Source organism: Patagioenas fasciata, chromosome 7, assembly GCF_037038585.1.
Source record: "Patagioenas fasciata isolate bPatFas1 chromosome 7, bPatFas1.hap1, whole genome shotgun sequence".
In the NCBI taxonomy this organism is placed as follows: Eukaryota; Metazoa; Chordata; class Aves; order Columbiformes; family Columbidae; genus Patagioenas; species Patagioenas fasciata.
The window spans coordinates 20166509-20191299 of record NC_092526.1 but is presented as its reverse complement, the minus strand read 5'-3'; the positions used below and the strand labels follow the sequence as shown (position 1 = coordinate 20191299).

General features: G+C 38.5%; 1 protein-coding gene across 6 annotated transcripts in view; it reads right to left on the bottom strand.

Moving 5' to 3' along the window:
• CSRNP3 (cysteine and serine rich nuclear protein 3) overlaps window positions 1–24791 on the bottom strand; it is a 105862-nt gene that overhangs the window by 5424 nt on the left and 75647 nt on the right. For all 6 annotated transcript variants that reach the window (XM_065841064.2, XM_071811002.1, XM_071811000.1 and 3 more), the window contains 3 exons: window positions 21250–21420; window positions 7988–8247; window positions 961–1257 (listed from right to left, as the gene is read on the bottom strand). In XM_065841064.2, coding sequence (XP_065697136.1) covers window positions 961–1257; window positions 7988–8247; window positions 21250–21420 — 728 coding nt within the window. The remainder of the gene's footprint in view (window positions 1–960; window positions 1258–7987; window positions 8248–21249; window positions 21421–24791) is intronic.

Below are 24791 nucleotides of genomic sequence, written 5' to 3'. Positions count from 1 at the left end.
ATTTTGCACTCAAAATGCTGGGGGCTGAACTTATTTATCCAATAATAGCCATCTTAAATTTCTAAAAATGTGACTGAACCCACAAAATGGAGAGTTTGATCAGGTAGTTTAAAGGCTATGATTTTCATCTGCACTATAATACCTAAACATAAAATATGATGCAGAGGAGAACCATGTAATACAATCTAGCACATCTTCCCCACATGTGAAGTTGAAAACAGGAACAGCAAAGAGAATATATTATTTCAAAAAGCAGAGAAAGTTTAGCTTGGATTTAAGAGATAGTGAAAAATGCATTCAGGAAGAAAACTTAGCTGCATAACAGCGACTCGGGAGAATTAGTGGAAACATCTTTTAGGGAACATTCTGGGACTTTTACAGGTGTACACAGGACACTATGTAAATGTTCAGTGCAAAACACCTTTTCAGTCTGCAGAGGAAAAACTACCTGCTATATTAGCAGATGTATTTTTTGTTGCCTACATGCATGCATTTTAAGTATCATGCATTTTAAATAATGGATGGTGCCACAGAGTTTCATCTATTGTTTCTCATTGAATTTGGATTGTACTTCACATTTGGACAGTATGTGAATTGTCTCTAAAATAAAAGGAAATATCCCTACTGAAATCTGCAGGCTACTGATTCTTCTGTTGTCTGCATCTGCATATTTAGATAAAGGCCAAAGAGTAATATGAGGAGTTGACTATTTGAACAAAAGAACAAAAAAATACCCAATCATAAAATAAGCATAGATTTTTGAGGAGATTGCTTGTATTGCACACTTTGTACTCTTAAATCCTGGCCTTAAAAAACTTGTTTGAGATCCGCAAGTGTTATGGATTAATAATTAACTTCTAGTAGTTATAACTTTAACAACAAAAAAGTACACGTGCATGCACACCCCCACCTCCCCATCCCCCTGGATAGGTAAATAACAACAATAATACAGACGTTTACCTGACATTTTATGCCTGCAAGACTGCAAGTGCAAGTTTCTGGATCACAGAACACGCGGCAGTCACAGCCACAATCCTCTCTGGACAGGCGGATGGCCCGCAGCTCGTGTTTTTCTTCCACATCAATCTTCTTCACTCCAGAAGCTCGCAGCAATGCCCTTCGCTTTTTTGTCGGCAGGGGTTGTAGAAAAAAGTACTCATCTACTTCAGTGTTGTCTAGATCAATATCATCATCGGAAATGTCATCCAGCGTCAGGGTATTGGCTTCTTCGGATTCCACTGTACCATTCTTTGTCATCTGTTACACAGAACAATTAGCTAAGTACTTAAACTATACTCACACATATGTATGTGCCATAGATGTAAATATGAGTAATGCATTATGAATGTGGAAAGCTGTATGTAAAAATGCTGCATGACTGCCACGAAGTTCCAGAACATGATTACAGATGGGGAGAAAAGGCAGTTCTTTCACATTTAACGTGTGAATTAAATACACTTTTTTAGTTTCATATTTGTCATGAAGCTAATTTTTTCCTAAGTTTCTAATTTCTTATTTGTTCTTACATTCTTTATCGCTTGTCATTGTTTGCCAGGTCTTGTGTCTTTCTAAAGTTCCAGTCTTTTCTGTATTGTTTCGTAAGATAATTTTTGAGGCCTTAATTTATTCTAGTTCCTGTCTCTAGGCTCTTTGAAATTCTTCAATATTCCCTTTGAGATCGTAATTATACTATCAACACTGTTTCAGATTACAGTGCACCACAGATCTGTAAAATGGTAAAGTCTATGTAGTATTTGCTATCCCGTTCCTCTTTAGCCTGACAAGTTTGTTTGATGTTTGTACAGCTGAGGTCACAAAGCAATATTTCCATGTCATCATTTGAGAAGATGCCTATATTTGCTTTTTGAGTTGACAATTTTAAGCTTGGAAGTCACTTAATTTTCCCCTTTTCTACCTACATTGCTTCCTGTTTATTTGCAAGGCATTTCCCAGCACTGAGGCATACAGCTCTTCTAAAGTTCTTCCTAGCCCTCTTTCATCCCAAAAATAACCCATTTATCTTTGTGTTGTCATATACTTAAGTACTTCACTAACCAGCCCAGATTATTCCTGGGTAGTTACTGAATCAATAATCTTAGTAAAAAGGAAATAAGTTGTTAACCTCTTGTGGAGGATCTTGAGAGAAGATTCTTGCTCCTTTCCTAAGGATATGAATTTTTGAGCCTCTGTAGATACAAGTATTCTGGCACTGTTATTATTACCTATGTATAGTCTAGCTCCCACAGCCTTCAAAAATTGTTTCAAAATTAAATGGCCATGAGCATCAACCACAAACATCCAGTGCCACTTTCATAAGATAGCACACTTCTGTGCCATACTCAGGCAACTCATCTCATATAGAAAGGGGTGTATATATTCAAAAAGAAAAGAAAAAAAAAATACTGCACTGAAGGAAGGTTAATTTTCCCATTCATGGTAGAGCTCACCAATTATATCTGCCAGTTCTTCTACAGATAAAATTGCTTAAGAATCAAAAGAATATCAATTGTTAAAACACAGTTCAGAAAGATGATGACATTTGCTACAATGTATTTTCTCAATCTCAAATTACCCAGATTGAGCATTGTACTACATAGCAAATGTGAAGCACATGCAGTTACATGATTTATTTTGTGATATAATAAATTATTTTTCTTTTATTATTGTTCTATGAAATAATTCTGCTTAAAATGGAAAAATAAAAACAGATTCCCAGTGTTCACCCCGCTCTGTGTAATGTTCTCAGTTGATGAGGTTGCTGACTTACACTAACCAAGCAGCTGGTCTCACACTTCTGTGAAAAAAAGACCATGGTGCAACTAGGTAATAATTATACACCAGTGAAGTCTGAAGTTGCATTTGGATTAACAGTTGCATTAACATTGCAGAAAAATAGCCCCCAGTGAATGGAATTTGAATGTTTCTTACCTATAGCCAAATTCTTTATCTGTTTTGCCTTATTTACTTGCAGAATATTTCAGCTTGGCCTGTTCGCCGAAATACATTTTTAGACACCAGTTTCAAATGCAGATAAATTGCTGAAGTCATAACTATCATTGCCTGGTTTTTGTGCATTTCAATGTTTAGACATTTAACAATTATCACTATAAAGGTAACTCTGCATTTTTCTGCTACTAAATCCTGTCATGCCTATCTAGCTATGTTTCTTATATGTAATAAAGCAGCTCTGAATCTTACCCATTCCACTATTTCTTCTTTTATTATATTCCCGGCTGCTTCATTTTTCCATTTAAATTAACAGTTTGTCTTTTCCACAATCGTTTGGATTCTGTCATTTATGGCATTACTGAATTACTCAATGGTGAACTCCTGCTGATTACTCTTTTTGTAATTGTGCAGTTTTGTGTTTATAACAACTGTGTAAGGCAATCAAAGAAAAAAAAAATCCTGACTTATACAGCCATGTTAAAAGTGATACTCTTCCCTGTGAAAAAGAAGAGCCTCAGTGTCGTGAGTAGTAGTCCTTACATATGGTGTATGTGTACATGTTACACTGCTCAAAGAAAAATTCTCCTGAGATCAGTAATTGTCTCTTCTTAGCAATTCAGCACCATATTTAGTTCACGCAGATGCACTCTGTCACTTCCACAACTCTGCTCTGTATTCTCAGTCTTTCTCCGCAACTGCACCCTTTGCAGTTTATTAGTGCCTTCATTTTATTTCATGTTTCAGTTTACTTACCATGTCTTTTATCCCTATAAAATTCAAATCCCTTTATGTGAATATACTCCTACCTCTTTCTTTATCTTAAATTCAAGCATTTTCAAAATGTCCTCTCAAACTTCCTTCAGATTGCTTTCTTATTCTGTTTTCTATTATTCATTTCACTCTACAGTGGCTAGGAAAAGAGGGGGTAATAGTTCCCTAATCAGTTCTGCCTGGCCCTGGGGCAAAGGAGAGATTACTTACGCTGGGTATTTCAATGTATTAGTTCAGTAAGGTAGGAGAGACAACATTTGAAGTCATCATTTTTCTGTATAATCTACAGGTATATCCACGGACTAATTAAACACATCTTGAATTAGCTGTCTGAAGCTAGTGGGAGGGAATACTCTACTGTACATACAACTCCACCTGAATGTTCAAATCCAGGATGGATTTTTTTTTTTTTTTTTTTAATATAGTAGGTGAATGACCTACCTAGGAATTCTGAATGCTCTAGTTTTAAATACGCGAGGCTCAAACCACTCCTTAAGCACTGTTACTTAATTGCCTCTCAGAATTTAAATTTGAAACTGGGGAAGGGGAAGAATACTAATCCCTGCTTCTGTAACTATTATAGCATTTTATTCAGTTAGTATTTAATAAAAACAGTGTTTCAGGGCTCTTACCCATGAGGTAAATGCTGTAACTGCTCAGCTTACAAAGTCAACTATAGCACCCTACCAAACCTGTCACGCATTTCTGCTCCTCCTCCTGCAAATCTTAACAGCTTTGCCACACAGCAGCAGTGCACTAAGGAATGGAATCCGTCCCGTGCTGAACACCGTACGCATCCAGCAGGCTGTGACGTCACAGGCCTGGGCATCCAGCGGGATTAGACAGCGGTTTGCCATTCCAAAGCACCTTAGTTCCCGACTCCTTTGCTGGGTGACCTCCTTGTTGTCTCCTGTGCTTTTTTTCTCAATTTTGTCACACAAAGAACAAATGAATTAATGAAATGACTGATCTGAACATTTCTCAGAGTAGCTGGGTAACTACAGAGGGAGGAAGATTATCAAGAACCATCAGATCCATTTTCTAATACAGAACTTCAGGGGAACATTAAGTTATCTTGATGGTCATAATATTGCTCATCTGAATTAAACTTCATATGTGGATGGGTAAAATTTCTCTCATAAAGCTAAAGGTTAATGTCATAACGACAGAACAAGGCAAGGGCCAATGAACGGGAAGTCTTTGGGTGAAATTCACTTCAACTCTGTGAAACGTGAAAAATTTAGCTTAGACACCTTTGCCAGCCATTATGAGTAAACAGTAAGGCCTATTCCAGCTAATTTATTGTGATTTCTCATCATGTTTTTCTCAAACGACAACAAGCTGAAGTAAAGCATACCTTGTGCCTTTTCGACAAGACGACTTCTATGTCCAGGTTGCCATCAGAGTTTTCACACTCTGCTGCTAACAAGTGTTTATGCTGCTGTCAGCCATATTTACACCAAAGTGTTAGTGGCAAGTGGCTAAAGTCACTTGAAGAGTATTTTAAAGTCTTTATCTGCTTTTAATTAAAAGAAGTTTCTTATTTGGCTCTTCACTTTTAGCAAGGAAAATAATAAGTATTACCCAATCTTATGGAGACTCAATTCCAATATATTCCCGCGTTTCTATTTTTTTTAACAAATTCTACAAGACAGAATTCTTTCTACCTACAGGCTTGCATATTTTAATCTAATGCAAAAAATGGGGAAACTGAAATTAAAAACTATACTGAAAATGCTACTTTCTGTTTGCATAATGGTTTTAAAATAGAAAAACCTTTTTGAACAAACTTTGCCCTACCTGGTTTTCTCATTGTCTTCAGTTTTCTGTGCAGATGCACAGTCACTTTGATCCAAATCCTGCTTAGGAAATTTTCATTAAAGATCATAATTGCTGATGTCACCGTAGAACGCTACAGCATTTTGTTTTTGTGTTCATTTAGAAACCATGCGAATGACCAAGCTGCTCTTCCATCTCTATAATGGGAAATCAGCAAGGCCCAGTTGTCTTAAGCAAACATAACATGCTTGGTGCTTTACAGTGAGTCTTCACTATTTCAGTGAGTCCTGGGTTTCCTTTTGGCAGGGAAAGTGGGTTTTGTTTTATTTTTTTAGCTCAAGTGTATAATCAGGGAATCAACCAAGCTGAGTTTAATGGACTAGTTCAAAAAGGAAGTTTTCTGTTCCCTATGTCTTTATACATGATCTAGAGTGAAGAGAAATATTTTACTCTAGTAAAAAAATTTAACATTAGTAAGATATTAACATTTTTAAGCCATTCTCAGGATTCTGAAGACCTAACCACAATTTCTTAATATTTGAACTGAAACGTCGGAGCCAGCTTACCAGCCTCAGAACATGTCAGTAAACTATTCCCACATCAACTGCTGAGAATCAGTGAAGAAAGAATCCCACCACTGCTGAATTAAGTGTAGGGGAAAGGACTTTTCTGTTTGGTAAAAGGAAACAATTAAAATTAGGACAGAGGGAGGAATGCAAAACAAGCTTTCCTTATTCACTGAATACTTATGAAGAGATTTTGCAGTAACTTAATAGTCAAAGGAAAGATTATCACCCACTCAAAAAAGTGTTTGGGAAGACAGAAGAATGTGTTGTATTTGGAAGAGGAGCAAATAGTAGAGTCTATGTCCCAAAAAAAGCGTGGCCTGGAGTTAAGCTAATGAAGAAAGGAGATCCATCCCAGCCAAGAGGAGAATTATGAAAGCACAAGGAGCCAAGCTCTACTCTATACAGATGAAAGCAAAAAAGCCTCATCCAGTCTTTAGTGCTAAATAGGATCTGTGATTTTCCTTTATTTACTTTCTAGCTATAAAAAGGAAAAGTGAAATATTTGCATGCGTTACTATTCTTTACTCACTCCACTGGGGATTCCTCTCTTTGAGCTGATTCCTGGAAGTCAGCCCAGGGGTCTACACAGAGTCATTGGTTACACTGACACAGCTCAATTTGCACTTGATGCTCTGAAGAGCCTGCGATGCGAAATGTTTAGAGGCATAATCTCTCTCTAGTGATAAGTCACTAAGACTCTTTGGTTTCCAACCTGTCCAAATATCTGTCTTTAATTTGCCTTTGTCCTGAGCGGTTTTATGTTTGTTTTCATTATGACAGTTCAAATTTTATGAACTACTTAAGAATATATTTAGCTATTCAAATAAAAAATAATTAGGAGACTGAAAAAAGTAATTACAACAGTAAGGGTCATACAAAGTTCTTCAGGAGTTCAGACATGGAACTTGTGAAGATAGTTCTATCTATGGGCATAAGCTAAAGGCATTTCTTCAACTTGGAAGGTGCCAGTTTACTCTGGGCAACTGTAGTAGTATCTGAAACAGAGATACAATATCACAAGAGAAGTGGCTATGGAGCACAGCAGTTTGGTTACAATTCTAAAAACTGCACTTTTAATTACTAGATTCATCTGAAACGAAGCCCAAAATACATATAACACAAGCTATACCACTATAAAAAACAGAACAGAAATTTTGCCAACAGTTTTAAAGAGGCAGAAGGGCCACTTCCAAGAACACAATCCCCTCCTCTGTTCTCCTCTACTAAATAAACAGTTTCTTTCCCCTCCTATGCTATATTTAAAAATACAGCTTCAAAACCATAGCCAAGATTTGTTCTGACTAGTTAAAGTGATATAGCTGGTTAATTTGTCTGACACATTTCTTCTATAACACAGATATCCTTTGGTGAAACATTAAAGGCGCATAATCATATAAATCAGCACTCTGAAAAAGGAAAACATTTTTAGTATTACTGTTCCTTTTTGCTAAATTTGCTCAAGTTAGTGAAGAAAAAAAGCTGTTTCACTTCCTGTACTTAGGATGTTACCATGCCCTTGTCTAACAGGGCACTGTGCAAGGGCTCAGGAGACTTATTCTCTTCCTGGCACATCCAAACTTCTGCTGGACACCCTGGTAAGAGCAACTTCCACAACTCTCTGCCTTTGTTTTCCTCTCTGTAGAAAACAGGAATTAAACAACCTCCCTGTAAAACATTTTGAGGTACACATCAATGAGAGCTACAGCAGCGCTTGGTAATTTCAAACAAGAATGTCTTCAGTAAAATTATATTAAGAAAAAAAAAAAAAAGAAGAAAGAAAACTGCTGTTGTTTCGACTGAAAATGTAGTTGACAGAAAGGAAATGGTGTTTTTCAAAATACACACATGGGGCACATATAACTCTGACACTGCTTGTTTAAATCAATAAGACAGGGATCAAAGTCCTGAAAAATTTTTACCTTTAACTTTAGAGAATTGAGTTTTTCCTCCCTTAGGTGTTCTCTTAACATCTCCCGGTGAAGCCTCTCCTGTTCCATTGCAAATTCTCCAAGCGTGTACTGGCGCACACTGTTGTGGCGGGTGGACATTCCCAGTGTGCTTCCTCCTTGGCTGGGAACACTGGTGAAGCCTTGTCTTCTTGTGAAGTAATACACAGTAACACAGTTAAAATGGACATTTTTTGTTCTCTTCCGCTTCTCTCTCTTCAAGATTGAAGAAGCTAGAACAGATGCAGATTACAGTATGAATAACTTCCAGTCATACAGCAAATTTGTCACTTGTGTAGTTCTATTTACCTTAATGGCACCTATGTACACACTGAAGTTCAGAGGTCTGCAGTCTAAATGAGGAAATAACATTGGAAATATTTACCATCTATGAAAACCTAGAAGCCATTATAAACTGCTATAATAATAAACAGAACAGAAATTTAGAACAGAAATGCTTGGCCAGGACAGCTGTGTTTTCCCACAGCATTATAAAAATATTTTATCCTTTTACCAAGGAAGCAAATAAGTCCCAGCAAAAGAAACTTTTTTTCACAGTGTCATCTCCAAGACAGTGATCCACTGACTTGCTCCTCCTCAAACCCCTGTGAAGAAAACAGTGTTGCATATGACAGCAGTGAGAACAGCAGATCCTGTCTCTCATAGGTCTGTGTACCCATCACTATTCTGTCAGCAAGGCTTAGCTGTAGAGATCCATAAATACATCTTTAGGCATTGGATCACATTGGCAGAAAAGATTCCTATCTCTTGTAATCTGAAGTGTGATAAATTAGCATTAGAAAAACTATAAAGGCAATATTTTTAGTGTTTCAGACTGTCTCAGAAATTCATACCACCATAATCGGGGAGTAATATTGGAATAATGAGATTAACAATCAGATCCACTTCCTTTTTCTTTACCTTCATCCTTTCTGCTGCCATCCACGGAGTACGTGTATGTATATATATATTCTAATGTGTCAAATTTTGACAAGAAATTTAATCTAGTCCTGTCTCATTCTTTTCTGATTTCTCTTCCACTTGTACTCAGTTTTTCTTACACATATATGCAGTAGCATATGAAATGGATTTGTTTAAAAACAAATGCCAACTTTTAACTGTTAAATGTTGTTCTTATTTCTACAGACATTTAATAACTCCTTCCAACAACACTGATCTGTTGTTTCTCACTGGTAACAGTGGTAACCCTTTAGAGAAAAAAACAAACCAAACCAGAAAAACCACAAACATTAGAGAAAGAGATTTGATTTTTAAGTTGAGCAGCCTGATTTACTTGCTTTATTGCAAAATGACAACAGGATGTTGAGACTAATTCCTAATTGCTTTGCAGTTTACAGGTAACAATTGGGCAGGTATGAATGAAAGACCTAACTGCCAGGATTCAGGTAGTAAAATGATTTAAAAGGTGCCTGACCACGCTTGAGAGACTTGGAACCATTCTGTAAAAGCAGTAAGAGCAACATGATGTACACTGTTCATCTCACATTGTACTGTCTCTAGAGTTTGGAAGTGCTTTGTCTTCAGCACTGGTTTTGTAACAGGTCTGGTTTATTGTCACAATTAAAACATAGTTAATTCTCTAATATTATTATGTACTGAAATGTTAATCAGCACAAATGTAAAAGCCCCAAACTTTTACATTAAGTAATTCAGTCCAAAAACCAGCATAATCTACCTAACTATATTTTTTAAAAAGTATATTAGAAAATATAGCCCTGTAACCAAATTACAGACAATATGCCCTACTGACATAACCATAAAAGCTTGAAACAGTGTTATTTTTCCTCAATACTGTGAATAACTCTATAGTCATCTCTTCTGCATTACTGCTAGGAAATAGTCAGAATATATTCATAATTATGAGAACGATGTTTACAAGAACAGATCAGACAAAGATTACAGAATTTTAGTTGATTACCTAAAAACATAGATTAGGGATGCCAGTGAGAGGACTGGAGAATTGCAACCACCTCAGTAACAAAGGACACAAAGGAAGCACAGTTGGCACCACAAAGGCACTATGTTCTTGCCCTCCTGTACTTCATATAAACTCTGAGCAGAGGGCTGCCTAAATGTAATCTCAAAAAAATTGTTATTAGATATTGAATGGAAATGTTGAACATTTTCCAACATCAGGCACACAGTGCTCTATAACTCATTCAGTCCTTTTGCTCCAAGCCAACCAAAACTCTCAGACCATCTTATCGACAATCAGGGACATATGTTATTTTGCATGCACTGTACCTTAAATAGCATGTTCAAAGAAGTTGTAATTACTGCTAAGGACGCTGCTTAACTCAAGACAGAAGGACGTACAAAATACAGATATTCTGATGTATCAAAAAGCACAAACATATGCCCAGACAAAATTTACCAACATTACACAACTACCAAGCTCCTTTCAGAATGAGGGGCACTGCAAGGCTTGCAGGCCTCTTTGGAGCCAGTGCCAAAGGTTTTCCCAGGAAGCAAAAGCTTGTAATCTAAAAACGTATCCAAAGAGTGCGCAAACACCACACTTTTCCTGAAGAGATCTAGTAACAGCTTTCTTGCTTGTCCAGTCTTAAAAAAGTGCTTACATGCCATCTGCCTGAGCAACAAGTGATATCAGTGGATGCCACTGGCATCTGTTCTGCACAAAAAAGGCAATATTGACTCCAGGCACTGTCTGTGAGGCTGAGATGTGGTGTTTGAGCATCTGCTGGACACACACTGAAACTAGGTGTTTTTTTGGAAATTAACACCACCATCTTGGGTCTAGCAGTTCATGGCAAGTGAGTATGCCAGAGAGAACAGGAATATTCATCATCACCTAAAACTGTCCTATGCATCACACGTGATCTTTAACACATTTATATACAAGTCTGATATATTCCATGCAAGGAAAAATATACTGCATTCTCATGTATTTAAACGATTAATACAATATTTAGTTCCATGTTTCAGAATTATATGGAATTAAATATTTTTGACAGATACTTTAAGTATTGGAATGCATAAAATATATCAATTATCAGAAGAAAGGATGATACTGTTAAGAATATTACTGCTACAGAATGATCTCTTAGATCTGAAAAAGGTCTTCAGACACAGATATCTTCAAACAGCACCATCAGAATTACTCATCTGAAATAATATCAGCTGCACAAATGCTGATTTTTGGCATTTGACTTTTGAGTGGCTCAGTTCCTGGGTTTGCCAGAGCAGAGCCCAAGTTAACAAGCTGCTTGCGACTGGCATCCCCCTCAGGGAGCCACGTCAGGCCCTGTGGGATCATCAGCTCCCTGCCACGCAGAAGCAGCTGCTGCAGCTCCAGGGCTGTTCCTGGATGCAGCACAGGCCCATCAAGCAGCACTTTACCCCAACTAACAGCCACAGCACACGTCATCTGCACCACAGACCATTTATGGCAAAACTGGCGATTGTCTGTAAACGAAATTTCTAAAGGCAAGACCAAAAGAATTAAAGGAAATAGCAAACAATTGTTTAACCCAAGCATGTTTAACCCATCCTGGAAACACGACCTGCTCTTTGTGCTTACCCTTTTGCTATCTTTGTTCATCATGTGCCTGCAGACATACACAGTAGGATGCATTTATTGATCTTTTTCTGGGTTACTAACCCCTCTCCCTCACAACAATCCTCATTATCCACCGCAGTTATAGTTTATTTCATGACTACATATGATATTTCTGCCATTTCTATTTAAGCACAATTCCTGGTTTATGCACTTCTCTGGCTATTGAACATACAATGAATCTCTTAAGGTTTCCAAAATAAAAAAACACCTGTATCATGAGCCAAAAACCTGCAGAATGGCAGATATCACTTTTTTTTTTTTTAATCACAGCCCTTCATCTTTCAGTATTTCAGTACGGTCTTTTTTCAGTCATTAACTGTAGAACAGAACAGATATAATTGTTCGGCAGTCATTCAAGAAATTGAGATTTCAGTGATTTGTTAATAACGTTGCACATTGACATGAAACAAGCTTTGCCTAATTCAAGACCACCTTTTTTCTACACATTACCCTAACCCTAGCCCCCCACCACCTCCAAATGACGCAGACTAGGGCTTGACTCAGTAAACCTGTCTTAGCCAGCCTGTGGTTTACTAAACACAGTGAGACCAACTGTTGAAAGAACAAAAATAGAACAAACACACAAACACCATGATGGTTGTTTGCATAGGTGGTAAATGATACACATAATTCAGAACAATTTCCTACATTGGGCCACTAAGTCAAAACTTTTACTACCATCATGGTTGCAATTTAAAATGGTAATATTTCATCTGTCAAAACAAAAAGTACAATTTTTATCACCCAGTGGCTAACAGTAATGGCATAGAAGACTAATTGTTCCCCAGTTGTTGTTTTGGTTTGGTTTTTTTTTAAGCTGGTACTAGTAGGTACTTGATCAAGTGCATTAAATGGATTTTTCCAGATACAGTGCATCCTGTATGTCCGCATGAAGCAGGAGCCCCCAGTAATTAATTTTTCAAAGATATTCTAAAAATAAAACTTTAAAATCAAAACTAAAGAAAGTAGCAATGTAAAAAAAAATAATAATACAGTTTTCATGAAAAAACCAACAGCCTTAAAAAAATAAAACTGTTCTGTAAAATAGCTTCCATGGCGGCTGTTCTTTCTCACTTAGGCTGCTGTGTCACATAAATCTCCATCACAATGACAATTAATGGGAGATGGGCAAATATTACAAATAGCGGTTTGACAATAAAACTTCCCTGTCAGATCCATCCTGGCTAAAGTACATTGTACAAAGCATTGATCTCTGCTGGAATTCTGTCACCAAACACAGCAAGTGAGAAAATACTTTCTGGGTTTGGAAAATGACTCCTCAACAAAGAAGGTAAAAAGAAAAATAAAAATGAGAGCCATTCCAGTCATGTGAGGTTAGAGAATGAAGAGGGGCCTTTGTTCATCAACAGCTAATAAAAGGGAATGAAGCAATTTATATGGGAGAAAAGCTTAAATGTATGTCTAGAGGAATATGTGAATAGCTAAGGGCGAAGAAAGCTGTAGCAATACACAGATTTGTAATTTTTGTAATATATTAGTAATGTATTTGTATCATAATATCGTAATATATTTCAATGTAACTAGAACACTATGGTTAGAGAATGTCTCCTTAGCATTGTACTTATATGGAAGTTATATGGAAGAAACCATGAAGTCCTGCTGCTAAGTTAGTTTCAAATAATGGTTACCATCACCTTATTCCTACCAACAGGCTCATAATTACAAGATTTTTTGCAAGATCATCTAGTTCCAACCCCCCTGCCATGGGCAGGGACACCTTCCACTAGGCCAGGTTGCTCAAAGCCACCTTACCTTCTATATTTCAAATAAAATTTATTTTTTATTTTATGTATTATTGGGAAACTGAAGAATTTTATTACTAGCTCATTTTCCACAAGTTATTCAAAGCTAGGTATCAGCAGCTCTCTAACTTCTCAAGTTGTGTGCCTCTCTTTCCTGTCCCTTCCCCCTACTAAGGTATTTTCAAACCATGGACTGGAAAGCCGGCAACAGCGGGGTCCCGACTGAGCCCTGCAGACAGGGCTGAGCTGTCTGTCTGTCTGTCTGTTTGCTGGCTCTCCCACCCTCCACAACCACCTGAGCTAGGACGGCCCCCAGCACGGGGGCAAAGAGGGAGGACACTGGTGGGTGGCACCTGCACCCAACATCCCCAGCCACTGCCTCCTGCCACAGCTGCTCTGAAGTTCTGTAGGTGCTTCTGGTGCCCCTTCCTTTTCCACCTCAAGCTGTATTTTCTGCTCTCTCCCCTGAGCATAACCACTATATATCTATTTGTGAACTTATGAAAAATTAAAGACACAACCCCCCCAATTATTGCCACATTTGTCAAATACAGGTTTATTGTATTTATTCATAATATATTTCTCATGTTTTGGTAACACATGTTATCATGGGCCCACCCAGCTCCCAGATTCCAAGAAAAGTAATTCTCCACAGAAGAAAATCAAAATATTTACACCAGCAGTCCACTGTATCGTTATGAGAAACATCCAAGTCTCATTTATACATAAATAAATTATAACTGATGAAATAGGTAAGCAACAGTAATGAGGCGCTGGCAGACTGAAACAAAGTCTTCCTGAATTGCACTCACATACACATAACGTGCAAGACAGCTGCACTTTTCATTCCCCTTCGAACATCCTCTTTTTGCTCTCCAGGCTGTGCAGCTGCAGCAGTGTGACACTGGTGAAAGACAGAGCGTTTCCCTCTGGGCATTTCTGGCCAAAACAATCCGAACCCCCCACCTGGGAAGAGATCCCACTGTGATTGTATTTGTCAGGAAATTCAAAGACTGCTTCCTAATTTTACAAAATCCTGATAAGAATGACATTTTAAACCCATCATGTTTTTCAAACATTTTTTCCTAACAAAACTGGTAGCTCTTTGATTATGAAACATAAACGATCTCAGTTCTGGCTGAACTCCAAAGCATAAGCATTTTCTTCTGCTGTCTCAGCTATTCTCCTGATGTTGAAGACACATTAAATAAATGTGAACCATATGGCCAGCCATCAGATTACTAGCGCTCTTGAATCCGTGAGGGCAAAGCACTTACTTGTCACCAGTGCAGAAATACCTTCAACACATGAAAATTTCAAAATGCTGGACAAAAGTGTGTATGATTCAGACCTTTGGACTAAGGCTCTATTTTAGACATGAGGAAATGCTGCTTTTCTTATACTCCACTACACATTTGTCTGCTTTTTACATACTCTTAGTGCCATATAAACCACTATGGCAAGACGGATTAACACCACTTTCCCCCTGCTCTGTGACTTTCCCACACGGTGTTTCATCAAGTTTAACACCACAGAACAGCAAGGCCTAATCCATCCCGGTAATCCAGGTCAGAACATCACTTATAAAAGCAGCTCGCTTTGCACCTTTCATAGAAAACAAAAACCCGGGAAGAGGTCATATTCCAGAAACTACTTCTGTCTCCTATCTCTCTTTCTACCCACCACTGCCTCCCAAAAGATGCTTTTCTAAGAGTCTCCATACTCTAAATTCACAGATTTTAAATGCTTAATGAAGAAACACTTTTCCTATATGCCTAGAAATCCACAGTAAGAGGAAATGCTGTGACATACAATATGTCCTCCCAAAGAAACACTTGGACTTGAGGACAGGGAGGTATTTTCTAAAATACATTTGAACCTGGCAGTCTTGAAGGGAACTGCACAATCCGGTGTAAATTGAGTACTGGAAATTGGACAGGACAGGGACCACGCTGTGGAACAGCAACACCTACCGTAGCAGCATTTCACTGCTCCATCCTTCGGGTACCTTCCTCTTGGGTAAAGCCACAGCTAAACTCACCTCACAGGAGAGGCTTAATGGGAATGCTTGCCTAACGCTAGATTTATTTATGTCACATTTAGAACGGTTTCTGAAAAATACTAGCTCACAGACAATTTTGACATGAATAGGAGAGGTTCTTCATTTGTACTTTGTTAAACATTTAACCTCACTGTCAGAGTTTTGTCTACAATCTCACAGAAATGTTAAATTCTTGGGATGTATGCTAAAAGCTGGAATTTTACTGCTAAAATTTCAATGAAAGCTTTAATTTTACTTCCTCAGCAAACATAATCAGGCTGCAGGGAGAAGTTAACTGCTCTCTGCCTTGCCATTTACTCTACATGCCAGCTGCTGTTTCGTAGATGATTATTCCTGACCTTGGCCCCAGATTCAAACAGTGTGATGAGGAAAGCCGCTACCATGGATCCTTGCAGGACACCCGTGCATAATAATTGTATTTGCTGAATTCTCCTAAGGTACTACAGGCAATCCTTTGTCCCATCTTGTGGGTGATGTCTGTGAACAGTCATTTGATACAAATTCAACTACTCATTCAGCTGTCCTGACTTCGCTTTTTTGCCATGAACACCTTCAACAAAAAGAATTCGTTCTCTAAGTCAACAAAAATATCATGTAAGGTAAACACTGTCTCTCTGTTTGTATAGTACATGAAATGCACTAACTTATAGGAGAGAACTTTGCAAAAATATAGAAATAGAATTAGTTGCACAAAACTTTCTGAAAACCAGTGGGAGCCTGCCTCCTAACTCCTCTTTACATTTTTAAAAAACTGTCTCTACAATAGTTGTTATTCAAGATGAAAGTCAGCAGGTAAAACCTTGTCATGGCATACCCTGCCCTGTCATTCTGTATGAGTATTTGAACGAAAATATTGCACTACATCACACTGAATTTCTTTGCATGAAAAAAAGAATGCCTGTATTTACCTACAGCTTCTAAGTGTTTTCCCATAATAAACCAGCATCACCATTTTTAACTCCTTTACATTTCTATCATTAACCAGCAATTAACACACAGCTTAAGCTCCAAGCTCATGCTATGTCTTGTGCTATTGACCTCACACCAAATAAAACTTCATCCTTCACATAAAGATATTTTAAGAGAAGCTAGACCTTCATAAGGATTTCAAAGGATTTGATACCCTCTTCCAAGTTCTGCACAGCCACAGAGATGAGGCAATCTCAGGATGTTAGTGACTCTAGAATATTCCAACAGTACTTTTAAGGGCCTATTGAAAGTGCAATGGGGATGTATTTGTATTTTCAAATTCCTCATTACCTTTAACAACAAAATCAAAAGATGGTGGCAGCATTTAGAGATCAAAAGGTTTTCTCAGAACCCTTACTAACCAGCCACATTCATAATGCACGTAAGGCATCCAATACTCTTAAAGACAGCACCTTAATCAGCAGAACGACAGGACCTGATTACAGCTGGCTGCAGGACAACCTTCCTGGACAGTGATAATGTCAATGGCAAGACACAGACAACCGATGGAAGATAGCAACTAGACTGTGTGATGGTTCTACCTCCAGTTGGTGAAGATCACCTTATCAGATGAGCTGGTGCTGGAGATTTCATCTGTCTTTGCAGGTGGAGAAGCCTTTGCAATAAAGGCATTAATCTGAAAGTTTCAGCTACACCACACGGAAGCTAAAACAGCAGATGAAAGCCACAGCTCCTTAAAGAATGTTTCTTAAGACATGAATCTGTGATCACATGGTATGGGGAGATTTTACTGGCACCAAAGTGCAAAAGACAGGACTTAATGAGGTCTTCCCAGATCTTTCAATTGCATGCAATTCTGCAACTTAAACTTGGATATTTGTCTTTATCAGAAAAACAGATCAAGCATTTAGGGGCAGGTACCTCCACAAGGCAGGAAGAATCCCCCACACCTGAGCCGAAGTGTAGAACCCAGTGTCCCTCAGCACACAGATGCAGAAGCTGTCAGGGCACTGTACTGACATCCTGAAGGGCAATTCCAAAGACAGCTTGCTGTGGAGCCGATGAAACACGGCAGTGGGGTGCTCTAGCTCACCGGGGCAATTTAAAGGAGCTGAAACGGCATGGGGTGTGCTCCCACCCTGTATGCCATGAACCTCCAGAGAAAAATATGCTCTTAGTCCTGACTGATATGGCATATGCATGCTTGGACTGCTACTTGAGGATGAGCATCTCTCTTTCTGATATAGAGGAGGGGCTGTGAAATGGGACAGGTAAGTGGACTAGTTAGTAATATGCTTTAGCATCTATTGAGGTACATCTGTAGTGTGACTAACAGCCTGCTGAATCAAACTGAAATGACCTCAACAGACTGAGAAAAGTAAGTAAAAAAGATGGCAGGGATTATATCTGCCAGTGGTAATGAAGATACTCCATCACCACTTAATGAGAGAATGAAATACGTGCAGATCTATATACACACATACCTGACCAAATACTACCTTTATTTATTTTTTGGTTATGAACTTGGTAGCATTTGCTTATGCTTTACAGACTGTATTTTCATTTCCTGACTCAGAAGAAGACACCTGTAACGTAAGTTAGGCATTTATTTGGGGTTTCTGTTGCTGTCTTGATTTAAATTAACATATTGTTACAGAAATTGTGTACTTATCCCTGTGTAGTAGTCACAATGCAGAGCCCTTAGGGACATCTCAATCATGTATTTTCTGCGATGACGCTACAGGGTTAATTGCTGAGATCAAATCTGTCTTCTGGTGGTTCTGCTGCACCTGAACGATCCACAGCAGCTCTGTGCCTCATTAGCTGGCAGGTTAAACTGACCTTAAGCTAATGGAGCAGGACAGCTGAAAGATTCTTGTTTATCAGACCCAACACATATTGTTTCAAGGGTTGTGCAAATACTGAGATGCATCAGCTATTCTAGATAGATTTATATGCAAACTGCCTGCTTGCTGAAGCACTGAAAGAGCTGTAGCTACAAGTGATTAAAAAATCTCTCTTTGTCAGGTCAATTGGAGAGACTTAGAGGGCCATGTTAGGCTTTTTCAAAAGCCCAGTTAAAGAGCTAACATACAGATCTCAGTGGTGACTACAGGTCACCCATGACCTGCACATTTCCAGTCAGTAAAAGAGAGTTTCTACTGAACTTCAGATTTACTTATATGAAAACAGACCAGAAGGAAGACACTACACAAGATCTGACAGTGTCTCACAAACTAGAAATGGTAAAATGTGCCAGGAAATGGTTTAGAAAGATATCCTCCATCATCAAGTCACGCATTTAACACAAGCAAGGAATCTAGCCAGCTTTGTTTCTGCACTGGCTCTTTTCACTCTGTTTACTGAAAAAAGTCTCACAGAACTCTTCCTTTCCATATGCACTTAAAAGTGCAGATTCAAATATTCAACATAGGAAAGCTTCCATTTTTTATTTTGGGAGATTAATGTGTTTAAAAAATGAACAAAGCACCTTTCAATGTACACTGTTAACAGTTTCATTATTGTACAACACATCTGCATGTAGTTTTCCAGTGAGCATCACTTAGTAGTTCTGTAAGTCACCTGTACTCACGAGATACAAACACTGACAGTTTCCACCTATTCTGCTTTGACAAGACAGGGCTGAGAACCTCAGTAGGATCAGTTCATTTTTAACACCTCCTAAAACTGAAAATACGTTTTTTTTTCCAAATAATAGGTTAAAAAAAAAAAAAAAAGACATTAAAAACAAAAAAATGAAGTACATACAATGAAATGTGCTCCTGCCCTAAAGAGCATCCAACATCGCACACACAATTGATGTCAACCAACTGATACAAACCAAAATAAAAACAAATCCTGTGCATATAAAAAATTCACCAGTTGTCTATTTAAAACATGCTTTCCGGAATCAGTGCACACAGACTCAAAAAAATGTGAGGATAAAACAAAATAAAAATCCAATCTCAAAACTCCCTGTTTTTTCTAGAGCTAGTCAGATATCCGGTTAGAAACATCTCTCAGCGTTTGTCAAGTATCTTTACTCTTTTCATTTTAAATATCAACATGATTAATTTTTATTGCAAACACATATTAACTTTTCTTATCATATGTCATCACTGAGACTCACCTTTTTAGTGCAGTTGCTCTTATATATAGCACATGTGCTTAAGGCTAACTAGTGATTTTTCTAACACTGCTCAATTGGTAGATTGGTACACATATAAGTAACTGGGATGCTTTAATATTAAGAAAGAAGAAGAAGGTGGAAAATCTCACTTGCAGCATTTTAACAATAAATTAACAAATCTGACTTCCCTGTCATGTGCAACATGGAGTGTCCTTGGTAAACTTACAAAATAATGATGCATGCTGGAAGAAAATCTGGATGCAAGATGCAAATAATTAGGTAGGGATAAAACCACCTTTCTATTCTACGCTTCATCTGAGCATCAACATCCTCTATCTTCTTACCAATAAGAAAATATCACCTTAATCAAGCTCCTGCAAGTACACTGCATTACAGTAAGAGCAAAGCAGAACGTTAGGCACCGAAAGATGCTGCGTTTCAGTGGCACATAAAACTAGTCTCTGAAAGTCTTCTCCTTGAGGACCTTGAGATTTGCCTACTCAAATGTAGCACCAAGGCCACCTGTTCAATTCTTTTCTTCCCAAACCAGCCTTATATAATACTGGGATGGTTCTGTATCGATTTCTTGGAATTTAGGCTGCTGCATCTTTCTAGGTCCTTAAACAGGCGCAGAAGTTAAAAGATGACATTGAAACCAAGCTATTTCTTAATACTACTAAAGACATTTACTTGGTCACTTACTCCTTTGTGGCATTTCAATAAAATAGTACTGCATCATAAATATGATACACCACATCAAGATTGTCACATGTAAACACATTTGAAAAGTTGTGTCCATGTAACCCTTTGCACAGGAGGGTTCCATTCTAGAGCCAAGATGATCTGGACCCTCACATCCAAATCCTAGTTCAAACTGCAAAGCAGCATTTGGCAGACAAATCCATTATATGAACATTCATTTCACATGCTACAAACATGATTTCTAGGCACAGTCTAAACCAGACTGTTATAAGGATCACCTACTCCTTAGCCCAGAGTCTTAAGAAAACGGCTTTACAGCCACTGACTCCAGCGGGGAGATCTATGTGCAGGCAGAGTTGAAGGTAGCAAACCGCTGCTTTTTAAAACATGAAGTTCACTGTTAAAACAATAAAACCACCTAAACCAAATATCATAAACTACAAATATAAAATATAAATTCATTCTTTCCACATATATATGCTGCACATAATATACCTAGCTTTACTAACTTAAAAACAAATTCTTATCTGTACACAAAACCATTGCCTGGTACCCTCCTGTACATGAAGAATAGAAACTTTTGCATTAATGTGGCTATACACCATGTTCCTCAATTCCAACTAAAAGAAAGCTTATTATTTTCTTCAGAGAAGAACTCTCACAATACAATACTGCAGACAGCTGACAGCTACACTTACCTGAGGAAAATAAACAGATTTACCTAAAACACCTTCTCTACAGTACCTGTTTAAAATACCTCAAGCACAATTCCCAGTGTTAACTACAAACAGCTACATAATTCAAACAGCAAATAGGCAGGGGCTTCCAAGTGACTTCAAATTTTTACAATGACAAATAGCTTTATATAGTTAACAAGGAGACAAAAGGGTGGAAGTTTGCTAAGTTGTTTTGAGCAAGCCACAAACTGAATACCACAAAAAGTCCATTTTATCCCCTGTTCAATTTAAAATCATCATATTTATCTAACCGCAAAATTTATTTCGAGCAACAGAAAGAATTATTTAGATACACAACTTTTGTACTTACGAGTAAAATGATTAGAAGTGGATGGATTGACACTATCACCGCTGTCAGCACTTTCACTGCTAGAAATGTCATCATCTGATTCCCTCACAGAGGAACAAGGTGAGGAGCCATCAACTTCTTCAAATTTCCTCTTCAAAATTCCACTCATTGCTGCAATGCTGTCACATGCACCTGTAATAGGAACAGAGACAATAAGGCACTGAAACATCCAACTGCAGAATATTCAGTCATAATATCCAAAGACATTTTTAATTAGAAGTATCAATAAGTTGCCACTTCTGGTCTTGAATAACCATTTAGTATGAAATAAGATATAATTAATCAGAAAACAGTGAGGACACAAGAACTGAAAAAAACAGCAAAGTCATACTCTAACTTGACATTGTATGGAGATGGTTATTTTGCTAGAATAATGTGTAACACCTTGGTTCCAGGAAGTACTTTTCTTATTTTGATGTCAATAGCATCCCTGATTTCTAGGTTATGTTGTGAAATTTCCCACAAGGAAAAAAATGGGAGTTTCTTTTCAAACACCCTCCCTTGGCTGCCACAGGAGGAAGAAATGTTCATAATCAGGGATGAAATTAAATAAGAAGAAACCACTCTGAACACTACGGTTCCCATTGCCAAATATATGTGACCTAATCAGTGTTCACATCACCCCCATAAGAAATCCATCTGATAATTCCAATATTGCAGACAGATAAAAGACAATGAAGTCACAAAGACCATATACGAATTTAGTGCTCAATAAATGCCTCGAATTCAGAAACTCCCCACTCCAGCCAGAGACATCAATTGCTTCGCACACTCTCTCCTTGCCACATTAAGAAATGAGATGCCCAATATGCTACTGGGGTTGAGTAGATTATAAAGCAAAGTATTCAAGCAGAAATTCAGCATCAGAGGTAGAAATATAACATGAACTGCATGTGATTAATGAGAAAGTGTACCCCTAACTAATTGAGGAGAGACCAAGGACAGCTGGAGCTTGCTCAGAGGACACACAGCTGCCACCATGCTGCTTGCAGCACTGCAGAGGCAAGCACTGCTGATACTTACCCAGGCAAAAAGTTTCTCTAGGATTGCTGACATGCTAGGCTGACTGACTGACTAGGACACACAACCTAGTGCTATGGATCTATGACACGGTTCTGCCAAATCCCACTGAAAGCAAGGAGAGTGAAACAAAACAAACAAACACAAAAAACCACATTAATCTCTGAAACGGAACTTTTTAAATCCCTACAGCTACCTTTAGGACTCATTAATTCCAAACCAGCTGCTTTGTGCTCCACCCAGAAGCTGGACTAGATAATCTCCAGAGCCCCCTTCTAACCACCATTTGGTTGCACGTTTAAAAAAAAATAAATCTGTGAGGAAGCTAACATATGCTGGGCTAAATGGCTACTAGTAAAACCCGGTTAAGGCAGAGACTCCAGTACTGGCCACACTGTTTAACAATTAGCACATTTCAAAGTTTTGGCCCAGGCCACCTCACATTCTCCTGGAAAACACAGGTGCCAGAACTGTTCCCAGCAGGCAGACTGAATGGGGGCACCTGGGTTTTGGCAGAGGGCTGACAGCTTAGCCACAGTGGACAAGAACTGTTCCCTACCACTTAGCAGCAGAACACTGAGAATGCTGTCCTTAGCCTGCTCTTTTTTATCTTTTAAACTGACACAGAGGTAGTCTCAGTGATGTAGCTGCTATGTTCTGACCCTGTAAGCACAGCACTTGAGTAGATCCTCTGGTATCTTGCTCACAGTTGGTCTAGTACCAAGTAGCTTCAATGTCTCCTAGACATCCTCTAGATCCCTTCAAGCCCTAACACCAGTTTGCTTCCTGGAAAGAACAAAGTAGACAGTATGAAGAGGTTTGCAACCAACTTCTAGCCTGATATGAAGCTAGAACAGGATAAATAACATGAAGATGAGAGCTAAAAAAAGGGCCTATTTCAAATCATAATTCAGCAAACACTGAAGTCTGTCTATAGGAAATCCTGGAATGGAGGTGGCAAGAATACAATGGTTTCATTCCAGTGCAACAGAAGTTTAGTTCTAATCACTTCTTTTGCTTTGCTGACAAAATATTTTACATTGTCTGCCAGCTCCTAAGCACAGCAGAAGGGAATTATGAGCAGGTTTAAACTTGTCTTTGTAAGTCAAAACTAGAAATTATGGATAAATTATGAAACATGTTTATTATATTATTTAATTACAAGGACTAGAACAGAAGTTTTGTAATAAGGGAGTTCATTCAGCTCTTTAGAAGCAGAAGCTCTGAGAAGCACATACACAACTACACCACGTTCAATATCCTGTCGCCAGCAGTAGTTGGTATTTAACGCTTCAGCAGAAACCAATGGAATAAGAAATCCAGCAACAACCACTGCAGATACGTGGCTCTGCTTCCTCATCCTTGCAGTCAATTTCCCCTAAGCACAAGGTTGAAATGTCGCTATATGGTAGTGCACAGCCTCTTATCAATTCATTCGACTTGCTCTCTTGAGGCAACAAGTTTCATATTAGTTTATTGGTGGAAAAAAAAAAATATGACAAAACACATCTCCCCAAAGTACAGCCACAGACCCTTCAAGATCACAGCAGATTCAGTTTTTATGATATATTGGACAGTACACAACAGCAGAAGTGCACCAGTGTCTAGCAGCATGCTGTACTAGACAGTACTCCAAACATACGGGTACTCCCCACTAAGTGGGAATAGACGAAGAGAGGTCACTGAGATCTCCTTGCTGTTTATAGTGGCATTTCCATTACCATTGTCAACAGTGATGATACTGCAAGGGACGTGGTACTGTCCATCTGCTGATTGTGTGTGAAATTTGGTAATGCCTTTATATTTGGGGGTGTGTGCTTGCAGGGAACAGTGATAGAGACAGAATCACAGAATGCAGGGATTGGAAGGGACCTCAAAAGATCATCTAGTCCAATCCCCCTGCTCAAGCAGGAACACCCAGATGTGGCTACACAGGAATGTGTCCAGGTGGGTTTTGAATGTCTCCAGAGTAGGAGACTCCACAGCCCCCCTGGCGAGCCTGTTCCAGTGCTCTGTCACCCTCACTGAGAAGAAGTTTCTTCTCATATTTAAGTGGAATATTTTGTGTTCCAGTTTGAACCCATTACCCCTTGTCTTACCATTGGTTGTCACCGAGAAGAGCTTTGTGACACGCACCCTTTATATATTTATAAACATTAATAAGGTCACCCCTCAGTCTCCTCTTCTCAAAACTAAAGAGACGCAGCTCCCTCAGCCTTTTCTCATAAGGGAGATGCTCCACTCCCTTAATCATCTTCATTGCATGGAACTGCAGCAGTGTGTTACTCATCCCAAAGCTGAGGGGTCTGTCTGACTGCTGCAGTTGCCAGAGAGCACATGGCTTGTTACTGCCTATGGTCTCAAATCTCACAGCTGGATAACCCTTGAATGGCTGCTTCTGGGGAAGCCCCTAAAGCAGCACAGCCTCTTGTTGACACTATTTCACTTTCAATGAGGTAACTCAGGTGTTCATCAGCCAGAAC